Source organism: Buteo buteo, chromosome 2 (genome assembly GCF_964188355.1).
Source record: "Buteo buteo chromosome 2, bButBut1.hap1.1, whole genome shotgun sequence".
NCBI classification, from domain to species: Eukaryota; Metazoa; Chordata; class Aves; order Accipitriformes; family Accipitridae; genus Buteo; species Buteo buteo.
Window position 1 is genome coordinate 341284 of NC_134172.1, and position 23009 is coordinate 364292.

Sequence of the window (23009 nt, forward strand, 5' to 3'; positions counted from 1 at the left end):
CTTTATTTTGACAGGTCTTGAATTTCACGGATGCTACGTGCTAAGTCTAGACATGAATTTGAAAAACATCTGTTTGATCATTCTTTAGATGTTAACTAGCTGAGTAACTGATACTTAAAATGTGTTTGCTGAGCCCTAAATGGAAACAGAATTTTCTGTCTACAGTTTCTCTAGACTGTTGTGCCTCCTATAGTCTTCCCCATTAACAGGCCCTGAATATCTCCATCGTATAGCTTAGAGCTGGCACCTCATGTACTGGTCAATTCCCTAGTTAAAGGGATTACCACAGAATAAATGTCTTCCTGCAGATTTATGAATGAGAGTCTAAGTCTTCAATTACTTTTAAACATGGCCAAGTTCCTAGCTGATTTAAAATAATGGTGTTCTACCCACATTAAGAAGCTAAGGCAAATTATTCCTTTTGAAAGTCCAATCTACTATATACAACACTTTTTGACTACAAACTTGTGATTTAAACCATCCACACTTCAGTTTCCTATCTATAAAATAGGTATGTTAATGGAACTTAATTTTTCCATTTTTTTTCTGTTTCATACATATCAACTGGAAAAACATCAGAGGTAAAAGCCTCCACATCTTATCAGATACCTGTACAGTGACAAATAGAATGGAATCTTGATCTTAGTTGAGCTGATACCCATTTCTGTGGTACAGACAAGAATGACAGCTTTATTCACAGTAGACATACAGCTACAAAACTCTTCATACTACAGGATTTATTACATGAATAATATGAGCATTCAATACAGTCACAAGAACTTAAATAAGACATGAAAAGAAATTCTTCACAATGAGAGTGGCCAAACATTGGAACAGATTGCCCAAAGAGGCTGTGAAACCTCCATCCTTAGAGATTTTTAAAACTCAACAAGGCCTTGACAACCTGGTTTTGAGCAGGAGGTTGAACTAGATGACTTTCACAGTTTCCTCCTACGTAAACTTTTCCATGATTCAGTTGAATAGACTCAGAAAACTTAGGAAAAGACCATTTCAGAAGGATATTATGAACAGTGAAGTGCTGGACTTGATCTAATAGAAATTGCAGAAAATATCATCCATTCTTTTCTTACATGAATCATCCTTTTACAGACTATGTAAATGTGTACACTTTTGCAGGATCTTCAACAATTTTTCTGTAAGTAATTCTTCCCATTATATATTCTGTTATTCCACAACTTTACCTTTTGACTGAATTCTAACAGGAAATGTAACACCTCTCTTCAGACATGCCTCTATTCTCTTATTTTCTTCTTTTTAATCATTCTAACACAAAGTTCCAAAATCAGTGTTTATTTATCCAGAAGCTATTATTCCCCTTATTAAAGGCTTTCAGAACCTAGAGCTGGTAATATCCACAGAATTTTATCCACCGCTTTTTTATGCATGCTGCTTCCCAGCTGCTTATTCTTGGGAGCTTTCTCTGATCTGTTTCAAAATATCTCTGTTAACAGGACTTCTACTGGAAAGATCATTCCACCATTTAATACAAGGATTATTTTTTCCCCCTAACTCAATCTACAAATTTTCATGACATACCTTCATTGGCCTCTTCAGCGCTTCCTGAATATCCACACGCTTCCGCATAATGGTCTGGTCTAGTTTGCGTTCAAAGGCCAACAGATCCATGTAGGCCTGGGACTCAGGAACCAGCTCCCGGATCTGAGAAGGAAGCAAGGAATATCCAAGCACTGGAAGCAAGAATCTACCATGTTCCAGAGCAGTAATACTGACACCTTCCCAGCCCTTAGACTGATGTGCTCAGAAGGAGTTATCCCTAAGACAATAGTTCCCAATTAGCAGGGCAGGTCTCAGTGGCATGGTACAAGCATACGACTGAAAAGCTGGAGCACAGAACTAAAGCTAATGAACTCTGGAAGACCCCAGCTGGACTCACAAGGCCTGAATCATGGCTGCTTCTTTTCAAGTGAGGCTTAGCTACAAGCAACCTGGGAGCCACTCCTCTCAGCAATGTAAAGGACAGTATATTTGTCCTGTTTAAACTAAAAATGTTCTGGGTCTCTCTAGACTGACAATAAAGGGGGTGTGTTCATGTTGATTTTTTTAAAAACAAGTGTTACCCATGGTAAGTAAAAACTGCCATTTAGGAAGTCAGCCTTTGTCAATGCATCTTCTTGGCTGAGGTGCAACTGACCTTCACGTCCAAGTTTCAACATGACCAGCTACGAGGTGTCAACTTACAATCTTGCTAACTTTTACTGGTACTTTAATACATTAGCTAAACTACATTAGTTCTATTAACAATCCCCCTTTTTATTTTCCCTTTTCCAGAGAAGTCAGCAGAGGAGGTGATATGAAGTAGGTTAGGAGGAAGACCTAATGATCTGAGCTTAAAAATGGGCAAGTATACCCTTACATGAAAAAGTCAGTTCTTAATTGAGAATAACTCATGCAGGCACACCATAAAAGAAAGGAACTGTAAGTAATTATAATAAATCTACTGGACTGCCTTGTCTATTTCTACAATATTCACTCTAGCTTTCATCTATATAACTAGAATATTTAACTGTTAGAACACTTCTGTTCTACAGGAATTAAAAGCTAATTAGCATTCCTGTTTTGCTTTAGAATCAGAAGTCTACATTTTTAATTTGGTGTAAGACACAAACACCTACAGGAGAGACACCAGGCATACACCTGTTCACTGTGTTCTGCAAGGACGCAAGAACTATTGCATGAGGTCATCCCAACAGTCGTCTATCCTAGTACTGTCTCTGACAGCATTTGAAAGTTGTTGCCCTTTAGAGCCTAGAACAGCCTGAAAAACAGCATTCCAGAACCTCAACAGACAGTGCGTGAAGAAGTACCTCCTTTTGCTCATTCGAACCTGCCATCTGTTAGCTTCATTTCATGCCATCTTCTTGCATTTCTGGAGCAGCAGTGGGCAGGCATTCCCTATGCACCTTCTCCATACTGCTCATACATTTTACAGTTTTTTGTCATCCCTTTCTTAATATTTTTCTTTTCCAGCCTGAAAAGGAACAATTCCTCCCTTCTGCATTTAGACTGATTGAGACTATCAAACAAATGTCTCTTTCAACCTTATTTATTTGTCTATTTGTTTTGAGATGCTATAACACCTGTTCTATTTACAGCAGGACTGACACTTTGGAGAAGCAGAAACCATGGAGCCAAAAACTCTGTTCAGCTTTAGCTGAACCACTATATTTTTAACTGCTTGTATTCTTTCACAAAGTCTTAGTATCAGCAGAATAATAAAAGAACATGAACATTTTCAAGAGCAAAGCACGAAGAGCAAGCATTGCCCTGGAAACATCGAGTTGCCAGATAGCTTGCAGAATAAAGACAGCTAGGCAATACTTCCTCCACACAGTGAATACAAATCTTTGGACTCAACAAAATACCTCAGTGCTTTTATCCTGTCCCACACAGAAGAAAAAATTCCTCAGTTCCTTCCCCACAGAGGAAATTAACCATGCTGTACTGCAGTCAATTAAAAATTGGACCCAGAACATAGTTTCAGTCTTTTAACTCCAAGTTTCAGCAGAGTCAGTTCATGAACTCCTAGGCACATGATGAAGCAGGGAGCTGGCCTACACAGCCCTCAAGTTAAAGCATATACTACAGCTGTAATACAACCTTTCCAGCTGGTTCACAGGGTACTGGACTTGGGTTCTAATGAAATTTCTAATAAGTTTGTAGGAACAGCAGTGATCTTCAATAAGTATTTCTATTCCATGCTTTTACATCTCATACCACATGGAAGTGAAAGGGTATTTCCTATTCCATTCCTATAACCAAACTGGATGTTAAACATTATAAGATGTTAAGAAAGCATAAAGACTTTAAAATCAGCCAACAAAGATAATGCTGTATATAATTCCTTGAACTGCAAATGGCTGCAGGTTGGGAGAGTATTTAGGAGAAGAACTGTACTTGCCTGTGTTTGTAATCTTCTCTAGGTATGTGTTACGGTCACAGTGAAGACGGGATACTGGGCTAGATCAAAGATCCACTCAGGCCAGTTTTGGCTGCTCTTACAGTCTTTTGCTTTCTCACCATACTATTGGAATAATCTTTTGGAGGCACGATAGCGTTCCAATTTCATACTCTTCCCCAATTTTCCCTCAAGAGTGAGAGAAAAATTAAAGGGGAGCCCCAGCAGTATCATGTCACAAAGAAGAATTTTGTTTCTGGTACATTTTAGCTCAAAAAGATAAAGGTACTCTTACACTTCAGCCAGTAGTACCTACTTCATTTTTCAGTTTTCTTCATAGGTAATTGAACCCCAGTTCTTTGGTGTTTATGTGATAAGGATCAGTGCAGCCTGCCTAATTCCTCCTTCTTGCATGCTTTGCCCTAACTGAAAAGTTCATAGCTCCATGCAATTCTCCTCTCTTCTTCTACAAAAGTTCTAACTACATATGTGTAAAGAGTATTACAAGACCTCAGTTCTCCATTCTGGCCTTTATCTATTTCAAAAAACTGCAAAAAGCACTTAGCAGAAGCATCTCACCATCTGAGGTTTTGAAGCATGTATGTTAAAATTTATCTTAGAATTATATGGATAACTAGAATAGATTATTATTAACATTAGTAAGATAGTGTCTTTCTAGAGGCTGGGGTTGTCTTTTTCCTATAGTGAAAATTCAAATGTTTCAAATTTAAAAAACATTAATAAGAACAGATTACTATTAAGTTATGCACTTTTATCCTTGACTTCCACAGATTTTTTTTTTATTGATGGTGACAAAAGAATGGAAAAATTATAAGAGTGGGGACTGGGAGGACAATGTGCAGGGAACAGCATGATAGGAGAGGCTCTCAGTTTCCTTGTAAAAGCAGCACACTGCGGGGGGCCCACCACACATGCCTGTAAACAAATGTGCAAGGCTTGTGAAACAGAATCAGAAACCAGTGAACAGCTGCAACACTACAATCTCTGGGATATGAAAAATATCATGGGATAGCTTCTATGACTGGCACAGTACAACACCTTGGAAGGCAATGACAACAGGCTGCACACTAGGGAAGGCTTCATCCAAATGCTAAGAATTGCACTGGAACAGAAGATACTGCGATGGCCACGTACTACAAAATACCTAGTCAAGAAGGAGACAAGTTCTTAGACATCTGGAGGAAGCACCGTGGTTGCAGGCCCGCATACTCATGGGGGAACTTTAACCAGCCTGACACCTGCTTTGAGGGCAGGAGCACTGGGCACAAGCACTACAGGAAACTCCTGGATCGGATTAATGACCATTTCTTGCCACAGGTGATCAACAAGCCAACAAGGGGAGGTGCTCTGTTGGACCTGTTACTCACAAAGAACAAAGAGCTGGTTGGGGATGTGAAGGTTAAGGGCAGCCCTGGCTGCAGCAACCATGAGATGGCAGAGTTTGCAATCCTGAGAGAAGCGAGCAAGACCTGGACTTCAGGAGAGCAGGTTTTGGCTTGTTCAGGGATCTGCCCAGAAGGATCTTATGGGACAGTGGGGATCCCGGAGGACAAAGAGGCTCAGGGAAGCTGGCTGAACTTCAAGGACAACCTCTTCAAAGCAAAGGGGAATGATCAGACCGATGGGCAGAAAGTTGAGCAGGCCTGGCAGGAGGCCAGCAGGGTTAAGCAGGGAATTCCTGCCTGGCCTCAGATGCAAAGAGGGAGTGCACGGGGGTGTAAGCAGGGATGGTCTACCCAGCAGGAACAGCACAATGGTGCCCGAGCATGCAAGCATGAAATTAGGGAAGTCAAAGCTCAGCTGCAACTGAACCTAGCAATGGACGTGACGGGCAACGAGAAAGCCTTCTGCAAAGCGTATCAGCAGCAGAAGGAAGACTAAGGAAAACCCTGGTCTGGGTCTGGTTCTGCCGCTCATGTCAAAAGCCATGGAGAAGGCCGTGGCACTCAAGTGTTGTCTTTGCCTCCGTTACTCCTGGTAAGTCCTGTCCTCAGGCCTCCCAGGTCCCTGAGCCTACGTCAGAGTCAGGGGAGCATGGCTGCTCAGAGGGACCTTGGCAGGCTGCAGGAACAGGACGGCAGCTCAGCATCAGCAAAGGCAAAGACCAAGTTCTACTCCTGGGATAGAACGATACCATGCAGTGGCACAGGTGGGCATCAACTGGGTAGAAAGCAGTTTTGCAGGAGAGGACCTGGGGTCCTCATGGACAACAAGTGGAGAATGAGCCTGTGAGGTAAGCCAGCCGTGACAAAGGTCAACTGCAAAATGGTCTGTATTAGCGTAAGCGTTGCCATCAATTCAAGGAAAGAGGCTATTCCTTGCTATGGCACACTTGTGAAACTGCGTCTGGACTTCTGGGCACAGGACCACAAAGACGTGACGTCCTGGAGTGAGGCCCGCAGAGGACCACCAGGATGTCTGGGGGCTGGAGCACATGCCTGCCAAGAGAAGCTGCAAGAGCTGGGTTTGTCCGGCCTTGAGAAGAGAAGGGGAAAGGGAGATCCTGTTGGTGAGTGCAGCTGCCATATGGGGTGGTGAAGAGAAGACGGAGCCAGCCTCCTCTTGGAGGTGCACAACAACAAGATGAGAGGCAACAGAAACTCACTGCAATGTGGGCAGTTGACTCAGTATAAGGAACTTTTTTAAAACAAACAAACAAACCAACCATGATGGTACCAAAACGTTGGAACAGGCTGCCAAAAGGTGCTGTGGGATGTCCATCCTTGGCTGGAGGTAGTCAGAACCCGACTGGACGAGGTCCTGAGCAACCTGCTGTAATTTGAACCTGTTTTGTGAAACAGTTGGTCTGCATGACTTGCAGAGGTCCTTCTGATCCAAACTATCTTGTGATTACTGAGGCTTAAACAGCTGTCTACCCAAATCATGGTTTTGCCAGATATTCAGTGAATCCTTTGTGTTGTTTGAGGACTAAGAGGTCACTTTCAGCCTGTATGTTACAGAGACTAAATTACAGTTAATTTTAATTTTGTTTCTGCAGCTGCAAATACATGTTGTATGTACTGCATGTGTTGCAAGTAAAACGTACAAGTAATATATTTAAATTATGAGCACATATGCAAACAAGGCTTACAACTCCTCAGGAGGGTTACAAAGGAATCAGCAGAATGCTAGTCTGTCTAATATCCTCTAAGTATATTTAAGGATATCTCCAAATCAAAAACTGTGGAGGACATTAACACTGACCAAAAGTAAATGAGAACAGAGCAGCCATACAGCAACAGGGACTCTCCATAAAGCTCGGCTACTCAAGCAAACTTTTTTTATGCAGCCAGATGGAGCCCAGTAATGACATTCACCCTTCCAGAACACTGGCTAACTAACCTTAACACCTCTGAAAACAAGAAATTAAGATCTACACTTCATCTTTGTCCTTCCCTTACTTCAGACCTGGCACTAGCCACCAGGAAGGGCTAATCTGTCATTACCAAACAAACAAACAAACAAGTCATGGATAATCCAATCCACCTTTCAAAATCCTCAGTTCAAAACAGGTTAATGGTACTACTGTAACAGATGAAGTATCTAAGGCTATGGGAGGGGTAAGGTTGAGAGACAGAGAAATCTTTTGCTTGGCCAATAGCATGGCTGGAGAAGAACAATTCTGGAAGAGGCGGCCTTCCTTCACATTTGAGGCTACCATTTCACACCTGAGACTAGCAGATTCTGCTCAAAACACTGATCAAGATCAGCTGCAGGTTTCTGTCAAAACGGCTAGAGTACCTCATGTAGAAAGTACACTGACTTTAAGCCAACTGCAAGGTCCGGGGTGGTACAAAGTCAAACTAGTAAAACTTGGTAACATATTTGAATTGTCACAGGGAGTTAATGCTAGATCTGATATATGCTCATTACATTTCTGCTTCTGTATTTGCAGCTGAAAGCAACATTTATCTTACCCTTGAACAATGGTGTGAAATAGAAGTGTCAATCTTCAGATCAAGTACATACAGGAAACAACTGCTCTGAGTGTATGATAACCTAGTTATCTGCTAGATGATTTGAGAAAAGGATGGTCACCATCTATGAAACAGAAGCAATATTACTATGGAAAGAGGTGACTGGTTGTTGTTCTGGCAAAACAGAAACCTTGAGGAACACTGCTAGTAGGAGACAGAAACAGGAGTACCGTAATGCCTGTGCCTCTGCTAAATTCAATACAAAAGTAATAGGCTGAAGTTGTCAGGCCTATACTCTATAGGACATGTACCAGCTCCTCCTGGTCTTGACAAATACTATATTAGAAAGTACAAGAGAGGCAGAAATAAGAACAAACTGTTGCTTGTGCTCTGTCAGCTTCATCTGCTTCAAGCATGTCTGAATCACTGCTTTCCAAGACAGACTCTCATACTGCCAGATTCCTCGGTTAGAAATGTACTGCGCTCATCTGCAGAAAAACTAATTTTGCTGTGTCATGACCACTGTATTGGGCAACTCAGATAACACTTTGGAGCAATAACTGTCCTTCTCCCTGTGTTTATTTACTGTTCCATTAATCTTACCCATAAATTTTACCATCAGATTTCACATATTATGCATGACACTGGGGAAAAAAAAAAAAGCTACGTCGTGCTGGGCCGAGAACTGATCCTTCTGGTCCCACTAGAAATGACCCACTCACTGATACGTCTCCAAATTGACAGTGAGGGACTTTTTCATTTAAGGTAACCAATAAACTCACTCATACTGTAAGATTTTTAATTGAGTTGTCATTGATAACAGATCACATGACTTGAAGAAATTCAATAGTATCAACACAATTTCTGTTATCAAAGAATCCTGTGATCTCCTCAGAAAAAGGCAGGCTTGTTGAACAAGATTTAATTTTTACAAAGCTGCACGTGGCTTTATGAAGCACTGAAGTGCTCAGAGGTCTTCACTCCAGCAGAGGCACAAGGATCCCCTCAAATAATGTAAAACTTAACACAGAGATCAAGAGAAGCCCAGGCAGGGAACAAAAAGATCCTTCCTCATCTAGAGAGCAGGAAAACCTTCCAGAGGGGAAGAGAGATTCCCCAATGCTGAATTTATATTATGCTGTCTGCCTGTCACCAAGAAAAGGAAGGGCTGTGAGTGACCCTAACTGTCACTAACTGGCAGCTGTCAAGCAGAGAGGAGAACATCAGGAAAATTTTGTTTAATCAACTGAAGTGCATTCTCCCCTCCTTCTCTGCACCTGCAGCAGAGAGTAATCTCACCCAGCAATCCTTAGTGCAGAGGGGAATCCCCAGTCTTCACTTCCCAACCCTCAAAAAATCATGTTCTAATTCAAAAACTTTTTCCCTCTCCTTTTACTTTGACGTCCCATTAACTCCTAGTCCTATCCCTCACTTAGCCCCAACTTCATCATAACCACCATCATTCTAATAATGCTATTGTGTTGGGGAGTAGTGCATTTCTAAATTTATTTAGAATCTTTATTCTGGCTGTCTCATTACCAAATAAATATTAGGAAAGGAAAGACAGTGCCACAAGAGAAAACTTTTATCTGTTTATAGTCACAGAGTTAAGGGAAGAATACCAAAGAGTTAAGCTGTATTTTGATTTAAAGCAGAGAAGAATCGTGGAACCAGGACAGATGCACCTGTTAACTTGCAGCTAAAAGACACAAGCAAGATTTAGAGAGATTTACTCTGATTTCCCTACAATGCTTTAAGCAGAATGTCATGAACGTTTCCCAGTTATGAAATACAGAGTCATGGACATTTAAATCTAAGCTAAACTCTCTCAAGTACACCAAAGGAACAACTCTGCTTCAGTCTCCAAGGCTATAGAGAAAGATACACATTATGTCAAAACTGATCTAATATGTTCATTCCAAGCTAACTACTGCTGTGGCTGGAAGAGTACTAAAAAGCATCATGTGAACTCCAAATTTATTCTTCTAAGTATCAAGAGACCTAGCTGCATCACTTCTGCAAGAAAATTATGTCCCATCCATTCCTTAAAGATGTCAGAAATAATGGAAAAAAATAAAGGAACACAGGTATTTTAGACTTTCAAGCCGTCCTTAGGGATATAATCCTTCACAAGAACTTTTTGAGGAATTCACAGGGACACATAGATAAAAAGCAAATACTGGCCATGTGTTGCCCAAGAAAGCTGAAAAGAAGCTGTAAGATAAAAGATTCGATTTTCATCACAGCCAAGTGATCTACTTTCAACAACTTTGACTTGGCAATGATCCAGAAGAGGAAAAAGAGACATAAATGCATTAAAAGGTGTAAAATTTTTAGTTAATCGTGACCTGAAAAGACTGTAAGACACTTCAGAAAATACTTGTTCTGAGTTTGCTGACTGAGCTGCATGGTGGCAGATGAGTTGCAATACTGAACAGACACAATGGAATGCACAGTAACCCAAGCAATTTATGTGTACTGGTGGGTACTAATGAGACCATGGCTACTGATGAAAGTGACCGAAAGTCTGGATAAGTTAATGAAGTCATCTGCATGAGGAGCAACAAACAAAGATGCAAGGTATAAAGAAGAGGAATGGTTCTGGCGCTTTTCTAATTTAACCTGAATGTAAGGAACAAAATCTACAAGTGACACAGGATGGGGAAATCAGAAATAAAGAGGAGGACAGGGATATGGATCCATAACATGGTGAACTAGGAGAAAGAAAACAAAACAAATTATTAAAGGTATTTGTACAATCAAAAAACAGAAGAAGCAAAGAATGTAGGACATAGCTACAGCATGGTGACTCTCACTTCTTCCCAGGGAAATCTTAAAAGGATTTAGGAAATGGTAGGGGAGGAAACAATAGCCCAGAACACCACTGTAGCCTAACAGGCCAGTGCAGTTTTTAAATACATGAGCAGGAAGACATGGAGCAAGACTAAGGATTTTACAACTACTGCCATGCTTGGCAATATCATAATCACTAAAAGAACACCACAATCACAAGTGAAGAAATCTACTGACTAACTCAAGAAAATTCTGAGAAATGCTATTGAGATGACTAGCAGACAGGAAAACATCCTCTATAATACAAGTTTCCATGAAGCCAATTAATTTAACTTCACTTATGAGTTTGTATCTACCTACACAAAAAGAAAAAGAAGTTTCTCTGCCTATCAAAGTGACAACACAATGAACTTGAAATTGTTTAACTTCAGATTAGAAATAAGAGGAAAATCCTTAGGAGTGAGTATAGCCAAACACTGAAAAATTTTGACAATGACTGCAGGGAATATTTCAACATTAGTAATTTTAAATACATATGTTCTTACTTACAAGTAAATCCTCAGGCCTGTCCTGTAGAACTTAAACAAAAACAAAACAAAGTAGCAGTAAATTCTCATGATAAGTTCAGACTTCAGATTGTCTGGTTGTATGACACTAAAAATAAATTACTACTTTTTTTTCTCCCAGATCAAATATCTGCTCTTTCTTTTCAAAGTCTTCCATAAGAAGGCTTGCCACACTCTAGTAAAATTAAATAGAACTCTCAATACAACTATTAGGAGTTGATATACAAGTATGCAGACCATAAAGAACAGACAGAATACTGATAGGAAATGACAGAAAAAAAAAATCAGTGTAAGCGATGGAAAACCTGAGCTTAAGCTGGAGATAGAAGTTTTCTTGAGTTGTACTCATTGCCACCGACACATCTGAGATCAGAGACAGAAGAAGAAACAGATGTGAGATTTCCCATTTCTGCAAAAAACAAAGCCATCTCCCACACTCTTTAACGCTACTTGAACAGACTGCAAAATATAGGTCTCCAATATCTCCTATTGCAAACAGGTTAGCTCTTGATTCCTCTCTTTTGAAAAAAAATTATAGTAATCATTTCAGCAACTTCTGCCATCAGAAAACACAGGATCCAGGAAGTGCATTTTTGGCATAGAGAGTTTTCTAAAGGGAGTTTTTGCATTTTCATTAGCATCCCTAGGTGAAGCGTGGACACCACCAAACCTAAGAAGTCTATCTCTGTCAGCCTCATTGACCTCCAGTATGACTGTATGTATAAAATCTTTCCTGCAGACAGTGTATAACCCATTCTGCCATAAACTTAACATTGTAGGATACTGAATTCTGAAAGAATTTGAGTCTTTTCAAGTGGAGCCCTGACAGGAGTAATGCTGGCTACAAAAAACTTGATAAGCGCCTCAGCCTTCCCTGGCCTCCACAAGCCTTCCATGTTGAAGCAGTCAGTACTTCTTTGCTAGTCAAGGCATATCAGAAGCATCTACCACAGTTCCTTCCAACAGAAGACAAAACCAAAGTCACCTGCATCCTGGGAACAATCCGTTTGAACTTCTAAGATTATGCTGATGAACAGTCCTCAAACAACACAAAGGATTCACTGAATATCTGGCAAAACCATGATTTGGGTAGACAGCTGTTTAAGCCTCAGTAATCACAAGATAGTTTGGATCAGAAGGACCTCTGCAAGTCATGCAGACCAACTGTTTCACAAAACAGGTTCAAATTACAGCAGGTTGCTCAGGACCTCGTCCAGTCGGGTTCTGACTACCTCCAGCCAAGGATGGACATCCCACAGCACCTTTTGGCAGCCTGTTCCAACGTTTTGGTACCATCATGGTTGGTTTGTTTGTTTGTTTTAAAAAAGTTCCTTATACTGAGTCAACTGCCCACATTGCAGTGAGTTTCTGTTGCCTCTCATCTTGTTGTTGTGCACCTCCAAGAGGAGGCTGGCTCCGTCTTCTCTTCACCACCCCATATGGCAGCTGCACTCACCAACAGGATCTCCCTTTCCCCTTCTCTTCTCAAGGCCGGACAAACCCAGCTCTTGCAGCTTCTCTTGGCAGGCATGTGCTCCAGCCCCCAGACATCCTGGTGGTCCTCTGCGGGCCTCACTCCAGGACGTCACGTCTTTGTGGTCCTGTGCCCAGAAGTCCAGACGCAGTTTCACAAGTGTGCCATAGCAAGGAATAGCCTCTTTCCTTGAATTGATGGCAACGCTTACGCTAATACAGACCATTTTGCAGTTGACCTTTGTCACGGCTGGCTTACCTCACAGGCTCATTCTCCACTTGTTGTCCATGAGGACCCCAGGTCCTCTCCTGCAAAACTGCTTTCTACCCAGTTGATGCCCACCTGTGCCACTGCATGGTATCGTTCTATCCCAGGAGTAGAACTTGGTCTTTGCCTTTGCTGATGCTGAGCTGCCGTCCTGTTCCTGCAGCCTGCCAAGGTCCCTCTGAGCAGCCATGCTCCCCTGACTCTGACGTAGGCTCAGGGACCTGGGAGGCCTGAGGACAGGACTTACCAGGAGTAACGGAGGCAAAGACAACACTTGAGTGCCACGGCCTTCTCCATGGCTTTTGACATGAGCGGCAGAACCAGACCCAGACCAGGGTTTTCCTTAGTCTTCCTTCTGCTGCTGATACGCTTTGCAGAAGGCTTTCTCGTTGCCCGTCACGTCCATTGCTAGGTTCAGTTGCAGCTGAGCTTTGACTTCCCTAATTTCATGCTTGCATGCTCGGGCACCATTGTGCTGTTCCTGCTGGGTAGACCATCCCTGCTTACACCCCCGTGCACTCCCTCTTTGCATCTGAGGCCAGGCAGGAATTCCCTGCTTAACCCTGCTGGCCTCCTGCCAGGCCTGCTCAACTTTCTGCCCATCGGTCTGATCATTCCCCTTTGCTTTGAAGAGGTTGTCCTTGAAGTTCAGCCAGCTTCCCTGAGCCTCTTTGTCCTCCGGGATCCCCACTGTCCCATAAGATCCTTCTGGGCAGATCCCTGAACAAGCCAAAACCTGCTCTCCTGAAGTCCAGGTCTTGCTCGCTTCTCTCAGGATTGCAAACTCTGCCATCTCATGGTTGCTGCAGCCAGGGCTGCCCTTAACCTTCACATCCCCAACCAGCTCTTTGTTCTTTGTGAGTAACAGGTCCAACAGAGCACCTCCCCTTGTTGGCTTGTTGATCACCTGTGGCAAGAAATGGTCATTAATCCGATCCAGGAGTTTCCTGTAGTGCTTGTGCCCAGTGCTCCTGCCCTCAAAGCAGGTGTCAGGCTGGTTAAAGTTCCCCCATGAGTATGCGGGCCTGCAACCATGGTGCTTCCTCCAGATGTCTAAGAAAGGCTTTGTCTCCTTCTTGATCAGGCAGATTGTCTGTAGCAGACAGCCATCATGCTGTCACCTGCATAACTTAACCTTGGTTTAAACTAAAGTCAGTTAAAAAAAAAAAAAAGATACAGAAAAGCATGCCCTTCAGATTGAGGTTTCTTTCCACGTGTAAGTTGGTTTTCTTTTAAACGTCCCAGAAAAAAATAATAAATAGAATTTCAAGTAGGAAATAACAACTGGAGCTGCATTCTTCACTACCTGAGCAGGACAAATAAAACTGTTTCAGCAATTTGCTTTTAAAAAAAAAAATCATCAGTCACTAATAAATAGAGATTTGGCAACTTCCTTAGAATTATGCTAGCCTGTAATTTTCATCTTTGAGAGAGGTAATAAAAGCCAAGACCTCTTGCTCCCCCAAGTCTGACAAGCTCAATTAGATCCTGAGCTAATTTTTTACTACCTAGAGTAGACACACACAACCTAGACACTTCAAAAATATTGTTGAGAAGCCAGCTTGTTTACATTACAAGTGACAATGACTGAAGTATGATTTACCAGATACTGGACAGTTTCGCTGCTAAGAAACTTTAGCCTATAGCTTATTGACAAAAGTGTCTCCACCGTTGAGGCTTCTATGGTGGTTAAAGAAGAATAGCTAAGGGCTGACACTCCTTAGAAATTGTAACTCAGTGCCACCTCGAGAGTCTCGATACCTAAGAGAGAGCATTTCAGGGAGGATTTCTGACTGGCTACCACAGAGCCAATAATGCAGTCCAGTAACATGGTAAAAACAATTAAAGACTGTGTCATTCTGAATTTCATGGCCACATGCGGATACCATTCAAAAATGCAAAGATCCTGCAACACTACAAGCAACAGTTAAGCAAGTCTTTCACCCGCCACTCATGGTAATCAGTTATGAGCAGAGACTAACGTGGGCAGATAGAAGCAATACATATATGCACCTAAGCTCTACACTGTTTATATTTGAATGTTTAATTACATAAAAGAATGCTATAGATCACATCTATGAATTAGGATTATGAGGAGTCCTTATGAGTTACTCTCAAAGTTCTAGTAAAAGCAATTCAATAGCGCCTTTGTGTTCAGTGGCCAGGCAGCATCTATGACCCAGCCAAACCCCTGAGGCATACAGTCCAAAGAAACAACTAGACAGGTGACCACAGCATCAATCAGCACGGAAAAGCATCAAGTCTAGAGCAGGGAGTCTGACGGCATATGAAGGTAACATTTCTGGAGACTTCTGTTGGAGATGTTCTATGGAACAGCAGCTGGATCACAAGTACCAGCTTGAACGGATGTTGGGAGGTCTCTAGTCCAACTTCCTGCTCAAAGCAGGGTCAATGAGGAGGTATGTTGGGGTCTGAAAACTTTCAAGGGTGGAGATCCCACAACCTCTCTGAGTTCCAATGCTTGACTGTCCTGTTGTGAAAAGGTTTCTTCTTACATATAGCCAGATCCTCTCCTGTTTCAACTTATGCTCACTGGCTCTCATTCTCCTGCCATGCTCCACTGGAAAGCCTGGCTCCATCTACTTGACCATCCTCTCTTAGGAGCTGGCAAGCTGCTGTTAGGTCACCTCAGAGCCATCTTTCCTCCAGGCTGAACAAGGCCAGTTCTCTCAGTCTCTCCTCATGTGCTGATCCAGCCCTCTGACCAACCTAACAACCTTCTGCTGAACTCAGTCCAGTTTGCCAATGTTTTTCTTGAAATGGGGGTCCCAAAACTAGACACAGTGCTCTAGCTGTGAGCTAATGAGCAAAGAGGCGTAATCAAGTCCCTCAATCTCTTGGCTGTGCTCCTGGTTCATACAGCCCAGGACGCTGTTAGTCATCTTTGCTGCCAGGGCACACTCTCGCTCATGCTCCGCTCACTGTCCACCAGGGCCTCCAGGGCCTTTCCAGCAGTGCTGGTCCCCAGCCAGGCAGCCCTAGCAAGAGCTTACTGCCCCTCACTTTCCCAAGGAAGAACTTTGCATTTGACCTTGTTGAATTTCATAAAGTTCCTGTTGGCTCATTCCTCCAGCCTGTCCAGCTCCCCCTAAATGGCAGCCTGTCCACAAGCATATTGACTGGTTCCCCTCACCCCGCCCTGTGATTTGGTGTCATCTGCGAATTTTATAAGCAAGCACTCCACTGCCTCCTCCCGGTCATTGATAAAGATGCTAAGCTGAACAGCTGCCAGGATAGATCCCTGCAGTACTCTGCTTGTCACTGTCTTCCTGGTACAGTGCAACCTATTAGCCACTACCCTCTAAGCCCAATCATCCAACCAGATGGTTGTCCACCCATCTAGACCAAAATGTCCCAACTTGGATACAAGACTATTATGGGAGACAGTGTTGAAAACTTTGCTAAGGCCAAGGTAAGTTACATCCACTGCTATCTCTTGCTCACAGATCCAGTCATTTTATCAGGGGAGGCAATCAGGATGAACAGGCATGATTTACCTTTGGTAAATCCATGCTCTCCTATTACCTTCTTCTCCTTCACATGTCCAGAAATGTGTTTCAAAAATTTGCTCCACAATTTTCCCAGGGACCAAAGTGAGGCCGATTGGCTGCAGTTCCCTGGATTGTTCTTTTGGCCTTTTCTAGTCATCGGGAACCTGCCCCGATTTCCACAACATTTCAAAGGTGATAGAGAGTGTCCTTGCAAGGACATTGGCCAGTTCCCTCAGCACCCTCAGATGCAGCCTGTTGGGTACCATGGAGTTCTACAGGTCGAGTTTTCTCAAGTAATCTCTGGCTCAATGCCTGTCCAGTACTGGCTGTTCCTCTTGAATGTGTTCACAAGGTATGGGAGACATCGTTAGTGCAGACTGAGACAAAGAAGGCTTTGAGTACTTCAGACTCATCTGTCTCTGTCATCACTGTATCACCCAGCCCACTCAGCATCATACATTTTCCTTAGTTAGCCTTTTATTACTAGTCTAACTGTAGAGGCTTTTCTTGTTGCTCTTGACGTCTCTTGGAAATCTCAGCTCCAGCTGAGCTTTGATTTTCCTGATACCATTCCCTATACACCCAGGCAACATTTCTAAATTCCTCTTTTGTAGCCTGTGCCTGCTTCCACCTCTTGTATACTGTCTTTTGACGTTGGGACCTCCACTGTGAGTTCCCTGCTTAGTTAAGCTGGGCCCCTCATAAATCTGCTCATTTTCCCGCATATCAAGACAGACTGCTCTTGTGCTTGGAGGGTCCTTAAAGACCTGCCAGCTTCCCTAAGCCACTTTGCACTTCAGAGCTGTTTCCCATGGGATCACATGTACTAGTTCCCTGAATAAGCCAAACTCTGCGTGTCTGAAGTCTGGAGTCTGTACTTCGCTACTCGCCTTCCTCATTCCCTTCAAGATCCTTCCCCTGTACTCAGCACTGGTGAGGCCGCACCTTGAGTACTATGTTCAGTTTTGGGTCCCTCGCTACAGGAAAGACACTGAGGTGCTGGAGCGTGTCCAGAGAAGGGCAACCAAGTTGGTGAGGGGCCTGGAGCACAAGTCTTAGGAGGAGCGGCTGAGGAAACTGGGGCTGTTTTGTCTGGAGAAAAGGAGGCTGAGGGGAGACCTTATCGCTCTCTACAACTACCTGAAAGGAGGTTGTAGTGAGGTGGGTGCTGGCCTCTTTTATCAAGTAACGAGAGATAGGACGAGAGGAAATGGCCTCACGTTGTGGCAGGGAAGGTTTAGGTTGGATATTAGGAAAAATTTCTTTACTGAAAGGGGTGTCAGGTATTGGAACAGGCTGCCCCGGGAAGGGGTTGAGTCACCATACCTGGAGGTATTCAAAAAGCACGTAGACAAAGCACTTCAGAACACGGTTTAGTGGGCATGGTTGATGGTTGGACTCAATGATCTTGAAGGTCTTTTCCAACCTAAATGATTCTATGATTCTATCTTGAACTTCATTATTTCACAGCTGCTCCATCCAAGGCTGCCAATGATTATCACATCTCTAACCATTTCTTTCTTATGAGTGAATAGCACATCCAGGTGTTCCTCACCTCTGGTTGGCTCAGATGGAGCAAGAGGTGGACAACAGCCATGCAGTGACCAAACAAAACAGGACAGCTATTATGGTATGGGATCTGTGCAAAGAATCCCATATGGTGGTCAGTGAACAGCAGCAGGAGTTGACTGAATATTTTTATAAAGGAGAATGAAGTAGGGAGGGTGAAAAGAAGAGGACAGCTGTACAAAAACCTATCAGCACAGCTAGACAAAAAGTCCTGATGAGAATTTGGGGCCCAGTGAGAAGAAGAGTAGCCAATGCTAAGAGACAAGCATGCCATTGAAGGAGAAGCAGTTTGCTGTTTCAAAGTTGCACTCCACTCAGCAAGTTAAATGAGGAAAAGCAGAGACACACACAGCTATGGAGTCAGAGTGATTTTCAGCTGAGATTTTTGCATCAGAATGGGTAGGCAAGGAAGCTGAAGAAACAGAACAGTGAATCACAGTCACGGTGCCTGGGAAAAAATGTAATGACTCAGAACTAAGAGAAAAGACACTGACCAGAAGTAAAGAGGAGACAAGGCCTGGAGAAAGATGAGGCGCAATCTGATGTGCAGTCATGTTTCTCTACAAACCGTTTGTGGCCTGAGGTTGAAATTGAAGCACACCTGCTGGACTTGGGTCACAAAGGCCACATCAGCTCCAGAGATCTAGGTCTCCAGCTATGAATGAAGATGCCTATGAACTTTCCTGAAACTGAATGAGAGTTGTGGTGACCTGAGAACAAGGATCCAGAGGTAAGAAAAATGGGGTGAGGTATAGCCTGCTGCACAGAACTGGAGTTAATGTTGAATACACTGTAAAAAAATGCTAAGCCTTGTTACATTACAGTGTGTCAGCCTGGGCTTAACCAAGTCTATCTTTTCATTAAAGCTGGATTTTAGACAAAAGATATGCAGTAGATCCAAAAAACTTGCATTTAAGTAACATACAGTCATAAAGGGAACCACTACTTAAGACTGAAAAATGGGAATTAGAACAAGAACAATAATGTGGTAAAGAACTGGCATAGTAAAAAAGTATTAAGCAGGAAGTACCTCATGGACCATTTTTGAAACTGATTTTATTTAGATATTTTCCTTAATAGCTCCAGCACAAAAAAGAGAAGTACGCTAACAAAACTTAATAATGACAAATTTGGGTGGTACTGTCAATACAAGGCAGAAGACAGTACAGAGAACGTAAGGAAGCTGAGAATCATATAATAGAAATGGGATGAAATACACCATTACAAAGCACAGGATCAAGTTCCTCAGAGTCTATATCCATAATTCCTGCTGGGAAAGGGAATTCATCAGTTGCAAACAATATAAAGCAGAAAAAGTTGTGAGTATTAGTCAATCACAGAATGACCATATGCTGTATCAATGTGATGAGGCCATAAAAGATAAGATGTGATCCCAATTTGCATCACTAGTGACTTCCAGTAGAGATAAAAATGCATTAGTGGCATTCAAGTACTGGTGATACTGGTAACCTGAACACTATGTATAGTTCTGGTCTCCTAAAAAGGTAGATTTAAAGAGGTTGGAAAGAGATGAATTTAGCCTGGAATAGAAATAACAAAGGAGTGTGAGCGTTAGAATTGTGCAGAGCCCCTCTTACTTGGCAAACTAAAAGCACTTGCCTTGCCGAGCCTAGCAAAAAAGAAAAAAAAGCTGCTGGATCTAAAGTATCTCAGAAGTAAGGAACCTGACTAGTCTTGAGGCAGTAATTGTGTCACAGCTTCCATGACAGAGGGAACCAGACTGGATGTGCCAGGAGGTCCCATGCAGTTCCATAATACTATCTTCCCACATGTAATAGGTTGCTAGGTCGAACTTTCTCATACGATTATACCCATGCAAAATCAAATCCTTCTCAAATAGCTGTACTGTAGCAGCTGAGCAACCCCATCCAACTAGCAATATGCTCCAGCGCTATAGCACAGGCTTGATCAGAAAGCCTGGAAGCCCAACAGCAGGTTATCTGTGCCAACTGCCTGACTCGCATCACTATTACTTACCCAAGACGGTTTTCCAGAGTAAAATGTATTTAGTATCTTCCCCTCTCCCCTTCACAGTTCCCAGGAAACACAAGCAAGAGCCTGCAAAAAGTCTGTGGATAACAGATGCTGATTGGCTGGAAAATACTCCAGAAGTAGCTCCGGAAAGTTGGAAGTTTTACCCTGTATTTCGTGTGCATTCCACAGCCACCAGTGCAAGTCTTCCACTTGACAGGACACCGATGCACACAGCATTTTCCCGTCCCATGAATGGTAAGCGTAAGGAGGTTCTGATACGCTGACTGCAGCCTAATGGACTGCAGCTTTGTTGCACTGATAAAAACTCCATTGCAGACAGAACTCTAGCCATTTATATTGCCTTATCACTTTATCAGTTAAAATTATTGGCTGCCAGCAACAAAGACACTGAAAAGCAAGAAGACTTGGTGACAGCATGGTTCTGAAAGGTGCTAGCATCTGTATAGGTTTTTGACATACTTTAATAAGGCTCTACCTATTTGTCTTGGTTTTGGCTGGGATGGAGTTAATTTTCTTTCTAGTAGCTGGTATAGTGTTATGTTTTGGATTTAGTATGAGAAGAATGTTGATAACACTGATGTTTTCAGTAGTCGCTAAGTAGTGCTTATACTAAGTCAAGGATTTTTCAGCTTCTCATGCCCAGCCAGCAAGAAGGCTGGAGGGGCACAAGGAGTTGGGAGGGGACACAGCCAGGACAGCTGACCCCAACTGGCCAAAGGGGTATGCCATACCATGTGATGTCATGCCTGGTATATAAACTCTGGGGAGCTGGCCTGGGTGGGGGGGATTGCCACTCGGGAACTAACTGGGCATGAGTTGGCGAGTGGTGAGCAACTGCATTGTGCATCACTTGTTTTGTATATTCCAATTCTTTTATTATTGTTCTTGTCGTATTATTATTATTTTTTGCTGTTGTCGTTATTTTCTTCCTTTCTGTTCTACTAAACCGTTCTCATCTCAGCCCATGAGTTCTACCTTTTTTTTCCCCGATTCTCTCCCCCATCCCACTGGGTGGGGGGGAAGTGAGTGAGTGGCTGCATGGTGCTTAGTTGCCGGCTGGGGTTAAACCATGACACTATTACAGAGTTTTCATGGATTTGATAAACAGAGGCACAAGTCTTCTGTTGCCAAAAAAGTTTGGTTACCTCTCTTCTGAGACCTTTTTATCTTACAAAGGCATCAGGAAAAAAAAAAAAAAAAAAAAAAAGGGGGTGCCTTAAAAAGGACATATATATTGAAAGTGATAGCCTCACTACACAGGATGTATAATTGTCTGTGAAAACAATTTGTGTGGGAAAGACAGAACTGACAGCACAAGAAACATAGGTTTTGTTCTAAGAAAGTACGGACTCTGAGCAGAGCAGGAATGAGGCTTTAACACAAACACCATGGAGGCTGTGAGTAGTTCAAAGGTCTGGATTTGATGGTAGCTTAGTCCTTTCAAGACAGCAACGTGAGAGAACTAATGGCTAACCTACGAGAGGCTGTGCTTTCAGAGGGTAGCAAGAATTACAAGAAAAGAAGTGATAACATGACATCAGGAGTACCAAAGTGGGTTTACCTCCTCAGGTGGCTGGCACTAGGTACCTCTGGAATGTCACATAAGAGAAACTGGAGGCTGCCAGCAAGTTTGGGTTTACAATAGCAGTGGAGAGGTAGACTCGAAAAGGACATGGAGATCTGCACACCTGTCAAGGGGATTCTGAGCCCAGAAAAAGCACCAGAAGCCAAAGAAACTGGGACTAGGATGTGACAAGGGGGTGTGTTTTGAAGACTAAGGAAGCTTGCCTTTTGAGACCAAGTAGGTTTTGGGGGAACTGTACTGAAGAGGTCACAGGAAAGGAAAAGTCTGGGAATAATGAAAGAGAAGGGGAGCAGAGAGAAATTCCAATGTTTAAAAAGGAAGTAGAAGATTGAAGCATTGAGGATCAAGCCTAGGCAGACACCAAAAGCTTAGACATATCCCCAGGGATAAGAGAATTAATAACTCTCCAGACAATGCAGGCTCCTTGAAGTCTGTTGTTTACATGGGTCCACTTTAGTCCTACTAGGACACAACCACGAAAATTAGAACCTGGCAGCTCTACTGGGCCAGAGAGACCTGAGAATGAGCCCATCTCCTACAGGCACAGCTGTGCTCTGAACCAGCTTTTGGCCAGCCTCAAAAATTGATCAAAAACATCCATAAGACCCAGAGGGCCCCAGCGTCAAGTCGTGTACTTCGCAGCCCAGCACCACTGTCCATCCAGCAAGTGGCAGTGCTGGCTCGGCTAATCCAGTGCACAAGGATGACACAGGCCAGGCTGTACTCCACACTCCCAGCCCCCAGCCCCAGCCCCAGCCTTGCTCTCTAGACTTTCACCCACTGCCTACTTACTTTTTAATTAGATTTTTAAACAAAAAGTGAAAGTATTTTCTAAAATCCCTCTAATTACACTAAGATGCTAAACTGATTGTGAAGGGAATAGGAAATGAAAGCGACTCACCCTCTGAGGGAGAATTTTGTCAGCCATCTTCCTCCTCTTGGCACTGTACATTTTTTAAAGAAAAAAACACGTTACCATGGTGACAGATCTAGGAGTAACGAGGCCACCTGCTAAATTATCCTGACATCTCCACATGCTGGTGCACAGCTGTGCATGCATCAGCAAAAGGGTCTCACCCATGCCCAGGACCTAGGACCCCTTCTCTCAGCAGCCTAGGGAGGTAGTTAGCTAAGAACAAATCAGGGCTGTCTGTTATGCATCTTGGAAAGAAGTGTGCAAGTTCTTTGATCACAGCATCTTCTACAGTGCAGGGCGGCTATGTATGCAAGTGCATGTGCACATGTCGTCTATAGATACAGAAAAAGGATGTAGGAGGACAGCACGCACGTGTGGAAGTGTGCACCGATACACCTATCCATATGCACATGTAAGTAGTTGAGTGCCTGTAAAC

At 43.0% G+C, this 23009-nt stretch overlaps 1 protein-coding gene across 9 annotated transcripts in view; it reads right to left on the bottom strand.

The window, feature by feature from the left end:
• The window catches only part of SMARCD3 (SWI/SNF related BAF chromatin remodeling complex subunit D3), a 117796-nt gene that overhangs the window by 36751 nt on the left and 58036 nt on the right, over positions 1-23009 (bottom strand). For 8 of the 9 annotated variants that reach the window (XM_075042351.1, XM_075042368.1, XM_075042359.1 and 5 more), the window contains 2 exons: positions 22559-22601; positions 1558-1680 (listed from right to left, as the gene is read on the bottom strand). In XM_075042351.1, coding sequence (XP_074898452.1) covers positions 1558-1680; positions 22559-22601 — 166 coding nt within the window. The remainder of the gene's footprint in view (positions 1-1557; positions 1681-22558; positions 22602-23009) is intronic. The other variant, XM_075042400.1, reaches the window with a different exon arrangement.